At 50.9% G+C, this 14,251-nt stretch overlaps 1 protein-coding gene across 1 annotated transcript in view; it reads right to left on the bottom strand.

Annotated features, from left to right (window-relative positions):
• IGSF5 (immunoglobulin superfamily member 5) overlaps positions 1-13,951 on the bottom strand; it is a 40,498-nt gene extending 26,547 nt beyond the window's left edge. Inside the window, exons 1-3 of the mRNA XM_029940629.1 lie at positions 13,703-13,951; positions 10,092-10,168; positions 3,442-3,759 (exon numbers count right to left, since the gene is read on the bottom strand). Of these exons, the coding sequence (XP_029796489.1) occupies positions 3,442-3,759; positions 10,092-10,149 (376 nt within the window). The 5' untranslated portion in view covers positions 10,150-10,168; positions 13,703-13,951. The remainder of the gene's footprint in view (positions 1-3,441; positions 3,760-10,091; positions 10,169-13,702) is intronic.
• Between the last annotated feature and the right edge of the window lie 300 nt (positions 13,952-14,251).

The following is a 14,251-nucleotide window of genomic DNA, read 5'->3' as shown; positions in this document are numbered from 1 at the left end:
TCTGCATTCAAGCTGTTGCAATGTATTCAATAAATTCCTTTACTGGAGTATATTTTTAAATCTGACCTCACACAGGGGCGCCTGGGTAGCTCAACTGGTTAAGCATCCAACCTCGGCTCAGGTCATGATCTCACAGTTTGTGGGTTCAAACCCCTCATCAGGCTCTGTGCTGACAGCTAGGAGTCTGGAGCCTGCTTTGGATTCTGCGTCTCCCTCTTTCTGTCCCTCCCCCATTCACCTCCTGTCTCTCAAAAATGAATAAACATTTTTTAAAAATTTTTAATAAATCTGCCATCCCATGGATATATATATAGGTGAAATAGTGAAAAGGTTTTTCAAATAATCACGTATATTCCCTGAGGTTGTACCAACACTTGGCAAGCCGCAGTTTCTTACAGGGTAGTTTTGCTGTGGAAAATGAAATTAGATACGGGAAATTTCATTCTCTTTGACATTAAAACCCATTGCTTTATCTGGCACTTTAATTGACCTTTCACTTTTGCATGACTTTGTATCATTATACATCAGTTATTTGGGAAATGCCGGTCGGCTGAGTTATGCAGACCTTCCCAATGTACCGTGACATCCTGGGCACAAGTGAAATGAGCATAGGAAAGGCTATTCACATCTCAGTATTATTACGGAAGCAGTCGTGACCTCACAGACCCGGAAAGTTCTAGGGGATGCCCAACAGTTTCCAAACTAGATGAAGCTGGATCAGCTCTGAAAGCTCCTCTTACTCTAAACTGTTTAATTTCCAGTCATTCTTTTCCTCAATAGCCTCTCGGAGTAAGTAAAGCATGGTTGGTAATGCAGGGATTACCCTAACTGCAACAATGAGAGGGAAATGGATTTGTTCCTTTAGTCTAAAGGGATTTGTGCTTATTCCTTTTCTTCTACCTGCTGTTTCATTCGGTGGAGAGGTTTAAGAAGACTGAAACTGGAAAGAGCAGTACTGCCGCAATTAATAATGGACGATCTTGAACTCAAGTCTACTGGCCCTCAAAACACAAGAGGTCTAGAATATAGCGTGTGATTTAATGGGTAGACTGGACAGTGGGTGGGCAAATGAAGCAAGCTGAAGCATTGCCTTTTTCTATATGTATTTGTGATTCAACTTTTCCCATTGGCCTTCACGAAACTTATCCAGTAGCACGGTGAGATACAAGGGTGATGACTGTAACACTTGCACAGATCTGGGATGATTCCGAGTGGAGTGGTGTAAGCTCTCTTTTTCTTGCTATACATGAGGCAGAATAAAATAAATCTTCAGATAATCCACTTTGAGAGTAAAATGGATGTTTCTTCTTTTTTCAGGATTCTTTTCCCTTGAAAGAGATCCTGTTGATTAGAGAAGATTTGTTCCTCTAGGAACAAAGTGCCCTGAAACCCAGGGAATAGGACCAGGTTCGGTCCCTGGTCTGTGGGTTCTTTCTGCATAAGCTTGGGAAGGAATTTATCATCCCTAGATGCTTATTCTTCCATCTGGTTTAAAACCAAAAGCCACAGTAACTACAAACACATAAAAATGCATGTTTAGGCATATTCAGACAACTTTATAGATGCATAGCTTTGAGAAAAACTGCTGTAATTTGATACGCCATAAACACATCAGTTAAGTCACACCTTTCATCTCTCTTTCTTCCACTCTGCCTGTCATCCCCAGACCTTCGAAGCACAGAGCAGCACCTCAGCCTGGAGTCATCCATACAAGTTTTGCTTTCTCTGTCTCCTTCCCAATTTGAACCTGAGCTTGTCTCCCTCACAGCACTTGTCAGCATCTCCAGTGCACCAATGACATCCATGCATTTGCATGATCTGCTCTTCCTGGAAGATCCTGGAGGACAGGACTCTGTCTTATTCTGTTCATCGTTAAGTGCATTTTCAGATGCCTAACACAATGGCGTGCTCCTTTGGGGAATGCAAGTGGCTATCTGGAGACTCCCATGAGCCAGGAGCTGTTGTAAAGGCTTTACATGGACCCACCTACTCATTTGATCCCACAACAATCCTCTGATGATGAAACTAGGGCATGAGGTCACTAAATAACAGTTAGCAAGCCTAGTGTTCAGGCTCCCAAGCCTGCATTATGAACCACTAGACCCTGCCAGCTCCCAAATCCATGTGCAATAAATTAAATCACACAGGGCTTTGGAGTCTTCAAGCCATCCCCAGTCACTGTTTCGTCTGATCCTCACAGCAAACCTGTGAGGGGGGCAGGGGAGCCGTCCCCTCCTTTTAAATGGGAAGAAGTTGAACTACCTCAGGAGTCACCAAGTTGGTCACTGATGAAAGCGAAAACAGAACTCATGTCTTCAATTCCTTTTTCCTGTGTTTTTTCCCTCATGCCACAAATTATTATAGTAAGAATCTGGTCACGCAAACTCAGTCAATAAATAATCCAGGTAGTCTCATAAAAAGCACAATTTTGAAAATACCATTAAACCTGACAAAATTAAAGACACATACAAGGAAAGAGACAACATTTTGGCTAAGTGGAAAACAAGGCAAGTAGAAATAGGTAGATGTGTATTCCTTTCAAATGTTATCAAACTGGATCTGATGCAACATTTACACAGATCAAACGTTTGGAAATTTCTCCTAGAGAAGCAAATAAATAGACATATGAAAAAATTTCAAAATATGATGTGGTTTTCTTAAGAAACACTGCCACAGAAATCAGGAGCTCAACTAGTTCCAATGTATCTATAAATACCATATAATTACATTTTAAGAATTGGAACGTGATTAAACTGATAAAGACGTTCTGAATGCCTGCAAATAATTCTTTTATTTTTTTTTACTATGTAGCATGATTTGGAGCACCTCAAAATCACCTCTAAAATGAAAAATAAGTTATCAATTCTGATAAATCTCATTTGCTCTTTTCTCTGAAGCACTTGGTATATTTAGTAATGAATACACACCTTTGACTACAAGAATCGCTGGGGGCAGGAAAGAGTTAAAGACTGGGAGAATTCGGCTGAAAAGAGGAAAAGAGTAAAGCATGATTCAAAGTGCGTACATGACATAAGGCAAAGAAACAGCAGCAAGTATTATAAAACACTAGAAAAAAGGCAAAGCTCGGCAACTATTCCTAAATCAGAAAGCAGTAACCACAACTGGCCGCAGGAGACTCTGGGATCTACGTCCACAAAAGTTATCCGTACTGAAATGGATCCAATGGGAAAGTGATAAGACCTGCCTTTAAAAGTCTTCCTGAGAGAAAGGGGAAAGAAGGAGATGAGGGAGGGCGGGGGACAGAAAGAAGGGAAGAAAGAGATTCAGTGAGGAAGGGAGGTAAGACAAGCAACAAAACAACAGGTACTCGCCGGGTCAGAGTGACGGCAGACCCGTGACGCAGGAAGGGCGCTCCCAAGCCCCTGGCTCTGGCCCAGCAGACCCCACGCTCCGCTCGATCGGAGCCATGTGTACACACACCTTGCACTGACAGGAAAGCAGATGCATCACGGCCACTGTTCTGGAGGCTGCACTTGATGTGCCCCGCGTCACGGAGCTGCACGTCATGGATTATCATCTCGGAGATGGAGTTGCCGCCCTCTTGGTAGCTCGCAGAAGTAAAGCGGTCGTTGGTGATGATGGGCTCGGAGGGCGTGATGCTCAGAACCACCGTGCCGTTCAGAGCCCACATGATGAGCCTCCAGCCCTGCGAGACTGTGCAGTTGAAGCGAGCCTCTGAGCCCTCCAGCACCGTTGCATTCTTGGGACCTTCTATGATTTGATAGCCGGATCCGGAAGCTGGAAGACAACCAGTTTTTCAAGGCGGGTAAGTGAACAAATCTAAGTAAGTCAAAGGTAGGGTTTAATCCTTCCGCATCTACCAGCCGTGACCTCTGGATGGCCAGTGGCTGGGACTCCGTGTCTTCCTGATCCTAACACCATGTCTCCCCAGTGGACAGGAGCAAATTTGATCCTCTATCTCCAGAGAGATGTTACCTTGCATACCTGATTCTTGGCCTGGCCCCAAGAGCTCCTGGCTCTATTATTTAAAGCTAGTTTTTCGCCTTCCCCATGAAATGAGAGTTATCCTCCAAGTAAATTAGGAAGGGCAGGGCTCAGAGGCGAAGGTAGAAAGCAGCCTGTCTTCACAAAGGCGGACAGCACACACCCCTGCACCCTGCGAGTCCCTAGATGGGATCCTTAGGACAGTGTCTGGGGCTGGAGGATAGACGAGGTTGAGAGAGAAGGAATATAGCTGGAGAGAGACAAAAATCACATCCTGGGTACACTGTCCTGGAGGGACAGGTAAGTCAGTCACCATGTATCAGGAGAACCGAACTGTCATTCCTCCTGAGGCCCAGAAGAGACATGGGTGGGGAAACACAAACAGAGCGGAAACAGGTAGGACAGGGGAGTGGCCCCCGTAATAATGAGAACAATCAAGCCCACCTGTCCGCCTGGTAAAAATCTCACCATATCTAGTGTGGGGTTTAAAACTCCAGCAGACAGGCAGGTGGCTCAAAAGCACAAGACCACGGACTCTCTGGTGGGGCTCCTGGCTCACGGGGCAAATTACCTCAACCTCTCCATGTCCCACTCGCCTCCGCTGCAAAACAAAGACACTAGTACCAGAGTGGTATGACAATCCTTGTAAAGCCTGTAACGGGGCCCCCAAGCACTCAGAAAACATTTATGGGCATGTGACCTACAAGAAGGAATGTGTTGATTTTGTAAGACAAGCTAAGAGTGGCATAGACTTAAGTAGAATTGTTTTTTTCACACTTTCCACAGCATTCAACCCTTAGCTCAACAGATGCACCATGACACCGGTTTTAACTGGAGTGACAACTTCCTTTTCTTTTTTAAGTTTATGTATTTATTTTGAGTGGGGAAGAGAGAGTGAATGCGAGTGGGGGAGGGGCAGAGAGCCAAGGAAAGAGAGAATCCCAAGCAGGCTCCCTGCTATCAGCGCTGAGCCCAGTGTGGGGCTTGATCTCATGAACCGTGGGATCATGACCTGAGCCAAAATCAAGAGGTGGATGCTTGACCAACTGAGCCCCCACGGTGCCCCTGTAGTGACAACTGCTAACTGGGCTTCCACATGGTAGGCATCGAGGGCCCTCCAGATCCCGTGAACAGTCATGATCACTGGAGATGTGACATGTTTGGCTCTGGAAGAACTCAGGAAAATCCTCTGTCCATTTAGGACTGATGTTCATCTTAGAGGAGCTGATTGGCAGCCAGGCTTGGAAGAGCTTCCCACGTGTGTAACAATAGTTCAATATAGAGCTTGCGTGGCAGGGGGTCGTCTTCCAAATCTCTCATGCCCCTCTTTTTGCTACTGGATTTTTTTTTAATGAAGAAGAGCAGTGATATCCCAGGACTTGCCATCACGGTGAGGAGCTGGGACCCACATGCACACCTTCCCACTCTTGCCTCCTCTTTCCTCTCTGATCTCACTCAGAGTTTGTAGCAAAAAGCAGACCACACCTGCGCTTTCTCCTCCATCCTGCCTGCCACTTCAGTAAGATTGCAGTGGGTTCCTCGTACCTTCTGCAGCTCTAGGATTCCTGTGGGTCCTCCGGGCAGCCTGCCGTATTCACCAAGTGCCCCCAAATCATTGCAGCCACCTCTCCTTCCAACCTCATATGGTCAAGTCATAAGACAGGACACAGCGGACACGCTTGAACACATTAACACGTCACCTGAGTGCCCAGAATGCCAGTCTGCCGCAGGGACAGGTTAGTGGGAGAGCAGGAACTATTGCTCAGGGAGTGCCTGGAGGCAAGCAGCCAGGGCCAAGATCAAGAAAGGGGTCCTGCAAAGAGACCTGCAGGCTCCAAAGGGGCAGAACTGATGGAAGGTCAGAATTAACTAAGACTTCCTGTGTTCGGATAAACATGACGGTTATTCTTTCTTTTGTCTCTGGGCATGGAAGGGAAAGAGAGAAAGTGGGACTCTAAAAAACAACTCCTATTACATATCCTTCTTTATCCCTGGGCAGGCCTCTCTAACCCAAGGATCCTTTTGATCTGGGATTTTAGAAAAGCAGAAAAGCCTGAGGAAGGTAAGTTAAAATAATTCCCCAGGGAAAGCCACAGCCTCTGTGCCAACTGGGCTCTTTCCACAAGCCCAAACTGCATCTCCAGAAGAAGGACAAAAGAAAGGAAATAGCCAAATCTACACCTTGAGGAAAGACAAGCTCTCCGCACTCCACAGCGAGAAGCAGCGCTCTCCCCCGACTCCTGACGCAGATTGGGGGAAGTTATGTGGACAGAGCCCAGCGGCTCAGCCGTGGGCAGCTCCAGGGAGGCGGAGACCCAGGCCTGCCCTGCCAGGAGCTGCATCTAAGTGACTTCAGAGCACGCAGACCCTTCCAGAACCACGGCTCCCTCACCGCCTGGCGCGAGGTAGAGAGATTGTTTCCCTCTGGAACACTCTTTGCTTCGAGCCGGCAGACGGGGCCTCTGACCAAGAATACGTGCACTTCATGCACCGTACTCTGCTGGTGGAAGGTGAGAGGGAGGAAGGCCAAAGGAAACTCTTAGGGTTTGAACGTGACCTCTAAATTAAACAGGAGGCACCAAATCGTCAGCACTGCATTCCCCGGACAGCGCCGTCGCCCGTGATCATGGCTACACCATAGGTAAACAAAACCTCAGCCCTTTCTCCCGACTCAGCAGTGTGCCCTGATAATGCGGGGCTCCTTCCCCTCCCTGAAGCCGATCAGCGGCGGGGTGTGTGACCCTGCCCTGCACAGAGCAAATACAGACAATTGTCAACAAGGCTTTTCAGCAAACACAAAACTCCCCTTCCTTCTGCTCCCCTTTCACTCAGTAGAGAGAACAGGCAAATCGGAGCAGAGCCACAAGGAAGTTCAGTGTCCGCCCCACCTCCCAGACACTCCCCCTGGGCCACCCGCTGGGGCAGCCACCCAACTCAGGAGTTTATCCATTTACAAGATTCTTTTAAAAAAAAAAATTTTTTTTTAATGTTTTATTTTTGAGACAGAGAGAGACAGTGTGAGCAGAGGAGGGAATGAGAGAGAGGGAGACACAGAATCCAAAGCGGCCTCCAGCCTCTGAGCTGTCAGCACAGAGCCCAACGTGAGGCTCAAACCCACGAACCGTGAGATCATGACCTGAGCCAAAGTCGGATGCTTCACCGACTGAGCCGCCCAGGCGCCCTTATCCATTTGTAAGATTCTTATTCACACTCACACGCTCCAATTCCCACAGTGGCACCTGCAGCCCCCCACCCTCCTCCCTGCTTCCTCTCCTGCCCAGGATCCTACTCCACCAGGCATCTCTACGAGCGACTGAATGGCTGCCAGTCAGGACTAAACAACGTCTCCTCCACTCACTGCACCCTCCTGTCTGCAAAACGGAAATCACTCCGACGGTAGCACTTCCATGTTTCCTACTGGCCGTCCATAAATGGACCCCAAACATGGATCCCACCAGCCTCCTGTGAAGGCTTTTTCTCCACTCCCTGGAGTAGCAGCTGGCTGTCTCCCGGGCAGGGGGTCAGACCCCTCTATTCTTCCACTGTCCTCTGGCCTCCCTGCCTGCACCTGCAGACCCCTCGCCCTCCTCTCTTACTTAACACTGGAAGGGAACAGTGAAGCAGACAACTAAAATCAGAAGAAAGAAAGGGAAATGCAGGGGACCTGGCAGCAGAGAAATGCTTTGGTGAGGCAGCTCTGAGAAAATGGGGGTCAGAACACATCAGGAGTCAGGGAGGTCAGAAGGGACCTGAGAAGTGAGGGAGGGGTCCTGAGTCCCGCCAAGATGTCAGGGAGCTCAAGTGTCACTGCTGTGCCACCACCACCCAGAGCTGCTGTCCACACGGCAGCCAGCGGGAGCTTCTCTGCACGCCAGCATGATCAGACACCCCGACTGCCCCCCTCCACACTCAGACTTTATTTTAAACTTAGGCATTTTGAATACAGACCCGATAACCCTTAACATTATCCTGTCTTAAGACTCTATTTAGTCTCCCATCAAGTTCCTTTTGCCCCAAACTCTACCTTCCAGCTACCAGACTCTGCTAAATTTATCCAACTCATCAACTCTTTCTGGCCCCAGGGCCTTTGCATGGGCAGTGATCAGCCTGGCATGCCAGTCTTGACTTTCAATTCATTGAAGCAATGGTCACAATGGTGATTTTATATTGACTTTTCTGCCAATAAGTGCCTGATTCCCTGCTAGGCTCCAAGTGCTTTATTAGCAGGGACCATGCTTGATTTTGCTCATCACCACATCCCCATGCCTGTGATTAAATGGCACATAACAGGCCCTCAGTACATATTCACTGAGCAAATAGATAAGGGTGTTGAGTTCTAAATAATCCATTACGCGGTGGCAAGGTGGAGAGGAGAGGTCCGGCAGGCGCCCTTCGAGAGCTCAGGGAGGCTGCTCTCAGCAATTCAAAGCCGCATCTACAGATGAAGGTGACTGAACCCCCAAGACCTTCCAAGAGGAAGCGTCCGAAGGGCTCAGTCTTGGGCGCTGGATCCCCTCCCTCAGGGGCATTCGGGTGAACTCGTAGCACTCCCCCCACTGCACCAGCTGTCCCCAGGCCCCCGCCAGATGCGTTCCAAACACAACTGTAGGGAAAATGTCCCAGAAAAACCACACCCCACAGCACATCATTTCCCCCTAAACTGCCGGAAGAGATTTTTGCAACCGTGGCTGAAATAGTCAACCTTGTCCCGAAAGTGTGTGATGAGCATGGTTGGCTAGTCTCTCGATGATTCTCAGGCTCCACACAGCAGGGGTGGTGTTTTGATCTCCACTCCACAAACCCGGGCTTAGCAAGTGCCTATGAAACACCTTGAACTACACGCTGTACCCAAGGGGTTTCCGAGCATCTTTGACCTCAGGTACCTGCCAACACCCCACCTGGTCCCCTGGACTCAATGTCTCAACAAACCCCAAACCAAATCTTACAACGCAGTCCTGAGGGCCTGTCACACACTCTGAAAGTCCCTATACTGCTTTATTCCTTTTTAGTTTTTCAGTAAGTATCAAATATTGGAGGAGGGGTATCACAGTGACCGAAAGGGGGACGTTCGTGGAAGGTTCTTGGTCTCACTGTTAATATACGGAGGTGTTCAGTTTGCGAAAATTCATCAAGCTGTTTCTTTATGACTTGTGCGCTTTTCTTTTTTTTAATGTTTTTTATTTATTTTTGAGAGACAGAGAGAGACAGTGTGAAAAGGGGAGGGTCACAGAGAGAGGGAAGTACAGAATCTGAAGCAGGCTCCAGGCTCTGAGCTGTCAACACAGAGCCCGACGCGGGGCTCAAACCCACAAACCATGAGATCATGACCTGAGCCGAAGTCGGATGCTTAACCGACTGAGCCCCCAGGTGCCCCTGTGTGCTTTTCTATATGGTCGTTATGCTTCAGTACAATGCCTTAAAATCTCTGCATAAGAAATACAGGATGGACACGCAGAGTTTAAGACCTAGTCAGGAAAACAACACAAACACACCGAAAGCAAAGAAATGTAGGCAAGACACAATCAAAAGAAAGCTGGGGAACCAACTCCGGTCGCCTGAAGGACCCTGACACCTGCAAGCTCCATCTCCTGCAAAACAGAGTATGATAGGGACCCCCTGGCCTGGGACCCCCTGGAGTCCCTTCCGACTGACACCCTGGGGGTGATCCAGGACCAGGAGAGGCTGATGAGAGAAACGGCAAGCCTCACACGCAGTGGGCCCTTCCCCTGTCAGTAAGTGGGAGCTGGGATTATCACCCTGAAAACGGCAAGGTCAGGAGGGCTTCAGGGAGGAGGTGATGTCTGGAGGCCAGATAGAAATGGAAGAAGAAAAAAGCAGGCAGAGGACGGGACATTTCAACAAGAGCGGTGACTCATGGGGAGGCATGGAAGACAAACGCCCACAGCAGAGATGACCCCTCGCAAGGACCAGTAGGTCAGATGCACTAGAAGTTCTGTCAAGAGAGCAGGAATTGCACCCAAGGAAAGAGACTCCCCTGTGGGAAGAGGAGGCAGTGAGACGGGCCCAAGGAAGCAGTGGCAGCCACGCATCCAGGCAGCCTCCTCTGGGTTCCCCTCCACCCACTCCCAGCAGACGCCCAGGAACCAGGCTCAGGAGACCCCTACCTGTCAGCCCAGCCAGGATGACCAGCGCAGTCAAGATGCCTCTCCACCGGCCCTCCATGGCCACACGTCTTCTTTACCTGGGAAAACAGAGCAGCCAGGTAAGCCTCTAGCACGGACGGCCATGTGCCATCTGGGGTACGCGGAGCTCGTGGGTGTCCGTGGGTGTCGTGGGTGTCGTGGGACACCCAGCTCGTGGGTGTCCGTGGGTGGCCAATCGGTGGCACCAGCCTCACCCCAAACCTGCTGGACCAAAAGCTCCAGGGACGAGCCCACAAATCTGTCCAAATGATTAAACAACGAGCCAACCCTGGCCCATCCTCAAGGTGGAGAATGCCTGCATTAAACTATCTCACTCCCCAGCCCAGGGCTACATTATGGAAGGCAGATGGTGCAGCATGGCTGCTGAGCGACTCGGCGGGATGCAGGGGCCAGGGCTTACTGCTTTTTGTGTCAATCATGATGTTTTCGTCACTGAGGGGGAAAAAATCCTCCCCACAACAAGTTCGTGTTATCAAAAGAGAAAACAGGTGAAATAGAACATAATCTTATTAGAAGGTGCCAAAAGGTACGGAGAGAGATAGAACAGGGGGACCTATGCAAGGGGTTGCGTGCGTACTTGGGGTGGCTGGCTGTGATGTCACAGAAAGTCTCCTGAAAAGGTGCTCTGTGAACAGTGAAGGAGGAGAGGTGGCAGCCACACGGATATCTTTCCAGGCACATGGGGCAGCAGGTGCAAAGGCCCTGAGGTGGGACTGTGCCTGGCATGTTTGAGAGGGCGCTGGGCTAGGGCGGAGTCAGGAGTGAGGGAAGGGGGAGAGGTCAGAGCTAAGGGAGGTCAGGGAAGACTGAGCCCCAGGCCGCTCACGGGGACCCTGTCACATACGCCTCTTGGCCCTTCTTTCCTATCCCTTTGTCCTTGGGTAAACCTCTTGCTCACCCTCTGTCGCTGCCTGCTATCTTTTTATTTTTTTCCTTCTCCCCTTGGTGGGCCGTGCAAGCAGTCACCGCACCGTGTGGTCCCACCGGGGCAGGTGCGGTAAATCACCCGCCCAACGTACCGGAACTGTCTGCGAAATCAGTGGCCCCTTGGTCTCAGCAAAGGGCCTCTCTCTTTCACAGTCTTCAACACTTTGGTTTTGATGCCCACACAGATGTCACAGCCCCATCAACTGGGGGGACGAGAGGGGGACCCACCCCATCCCTCTGAATATGAGGCACCAAGTTTCATCAGAGACCCCTCCCCTCCCCCACCGCTGTGAGATTTTGTAAGAAGCTGACACCTGTCCAGGGCTCCCATGCCCTTTCTTCTCCAACACCCAAAAGAGGCCAACCCCACAGCAACGCACAGGCACAGCTACGGGCAGTGAAACAAGCGCAAGAAGCCGCCACACCTCAAGTCTGCGGAACCCACATCGCACAGGGTGCTGGGAAAAACCGAGCTTTGGGGTGGAGCACCGTCAAGATCCTCAAGCCTGTGGACCCATGACCCTGGGCATTCAGGGCTCTGAGAAGGAACGGGAAACATTGTTTCTCTGATGTGCTGGGAAAGCAAACTCAGCCTGTGTGCTAACACACGTGCTCAGCGCAAGGTTCAAAGTCTCCGCTGCAGCCCCCGAGCCGCTGTGGGGACCCCTGGCTCCCGCGGGGTCTAAAACACACAGGCCCCAGCCCCACAACACACCGGGCCGCAGGCGATGCAGCAGCCGCACCCAAGCCGGACTGGAACCGCAGCCTTCCCAGACTGATTGCAGAGCCCCAGTTATGAATCAGATGCCAAGCAAATCAGTCACTGATCGGCAGGTTCGGTGCCCTGCACGCTGACAGTCCTCTAGGCTGGACACCCCGGCTGAGCGTGAAGGAGATGCTGGGCTACTTGGAGAAGACTGCGCATTTCCCGGAAGGCCGTCACTGCCGAGTGTGGACCCGGCACTTACACTGCAGCTGAAGTTTAAGGTCCACTGGGAAACACTGATAAGCAGGCTGAGTCGGGCCACAGACTCGGCCCAGAGCGCTGCGCGGTCTAAAGGCTCCGTTCGCCTCCGTTCCTCACACGCCATTCTGGCTTACTCTCCGTAGGAGAGGTGACTCTCTTTCCCCAGGGCCCAGCAGAACCCCCGGGGACACGGGCGGGGGTGGGGGGCGGGGGCAGGATCGCTGCCGGCGTGGATTTGTGCGGGGCTGGTATTTGAAGAGTGTGTGCAGACGGAGCTGTCGCTTCGATTTAGTTAAATGAGAACCTACTGCCAGGTAATTTGCAAGTTAATATCTCTGTGGGATCGTTTGACTGATCCCAGGATTCCACTTCCCATTCATTTTGTTCGGGGAGAGTCGAAGCACAAACATCTGGGTGAAAAACTGCTAAATCTTCTTAAAATCTTGAGCCTTATCAAGTTGTACTACACACGGGGGCGCCTGGGTGGCTCAGCTGATCCACTGACTTCAGCTCAAGCCACGATCTCACAGGTCATGGGTTCCAGCCCCAGGACAGGCTCTGAGCTGGCAGAGCAGAGCCTCCTTGGGATTCTCTCTCTGTCCCTCTCTGCTCCTCCCACACTTGCGCTTTCTCTCTCTCTCAAACTAAATAAACAAACTTTAAAAAATTGTACAAGGGCACCCGTGTGGCTTTGCAGTTAAGCGTCCAACTTCAGCTCAGGTCATGATCTGATAGTTTGTGAGTTCGAGCCCCCTTTCGGGCCCTGTGCTGACAGCTCAGAGCCTGGAGCCTGCTTCCGATTCTGTGTCTCCCTCTCTCTCTTCCCCTACCTTGCTTGCACTCTGTCTCTCTCTCTCTAAAATAAACATTTAAAAAAATTTTTTTTATTTGTACTAGACAGATGGATTCAACCGCCAGCCAATTCCTCATGTCCAGACGAGGCGAATGCACTGGGAGGATGTGTGGGGCCACAACACTGGTAATCTCGGGCAAAGAAATGGCTGAATTTCATCATCTCGCTTAGTCACCCCCCACACAAGCCCTTGTTTCTGGGTCCCTGGAAAAGAAGAGCCTGACATCACAAATCCCCAAGCTCCCTGCCAACATCTTGCTACAGGCAGCGGCATGAAGCCAAAACGCAAAAAGAAAGCTGAGTGTTCATCAGGGTGAGCGAGAATTAGTCGCAGCAAAATCCACGCAAGGGGCTCACTGTAAAACGTCTGTGCGTAAATATAAGTGAAGGCTGCACTCGGACATGCCCACGCCCTGCACCCCTACATCTGGAGAGGCCGTCCGCCTGCAGAAATGAGGACCCTGGGAGGGCTTCCGGAGACTTCCGTGAGGCTCTCCTTCCCACAGGAGGAGAAAAGGCATTTACAGGTTTGGGGAATGAACCCCGAGGCCGCGGTGACTTTCCAGCCCTGGAATCCTGGCCTCCCAAATTCCAGGCGGCTCTTGGCTTTCACAGCACCCAGACAGAAAGGGGCTCTGGCTCCGTCTGAAGTCATCTTGAATTCCCGAACTCCCAGACCAGCTGCTTTCTTAATGTTTAACTTGGTGGAAGCTGGGAGACAAAGAGTGTGTGTCTGGTCGTTGGGACACTTTCCTGGGAGAGCAGCCCGCCCCTTGGTCCCCCGAGACAGGTGCCCGACACCCTCCCCGGCAGGAGCTGACTCACCTGGGCAGGAAGGTGTCCTCTTGCAGGAGTCGGAGAAGGCGCTCTGGGCCTCCGTCCGCCCTCCACGCAAACACAGGAACAAGTCCCTGTGGCCCCGAAGAATGTCGGCCAGGGTCACCTGTGAGCAGGAAGTCCCTCTTGAAATGGCTGTCACGTCACAGGCCAGACTATAAACACAGAGGTGGCTCTGGCTGCCACCGGTCCCTCGCTTCCGGAAGGCGTGCGTGCCCCAGAGTGACATTCTTCCTGCTAATCATTAGCCAACCCCAAACAGCACCCCAGGCAGCCGGCGGCCGAGGAGATCAGGGCCTCTCTCTCTCTCTCTCTCTCTCTCTCTCTCTCTCTCTCTCTCTCTTTCTCTCTCTCTCTCTCTCTCTCTCAGTCCTGCAGAGCCAAGCCCTTGGGCCCCCACTGGCCAGTGATCCTCTTACCCAGCCTGGGGGCCCATTCTGCCCAGGAGGCCTGCCTGGACAACCTTGTTGATCTCTGACGTCAGCACAGGCCTGGGGCCAGCAACTTCCACACCCACAAGAAGACTCTTGGGTGAAA

Source organism: Suricata suricatta, chromosome 5 (genome assembly GCF_006229205.1).
Source record: "Suricata suricatta isolate VVHF042 chromosome 5, meerkat_22Aug2017_6uvM2_HiC, whole genome shotgun sequence".
NCBI lineage: Eukaryota > Metazoa > Chordata > Mammalia > Carnivora > Herpestidae > Suricata > Suricata suricatta.
Note: the sequence above shows the minus strand (reverse complement) of the source record. Positions and strands in the feature narration are given on the sequence as shown.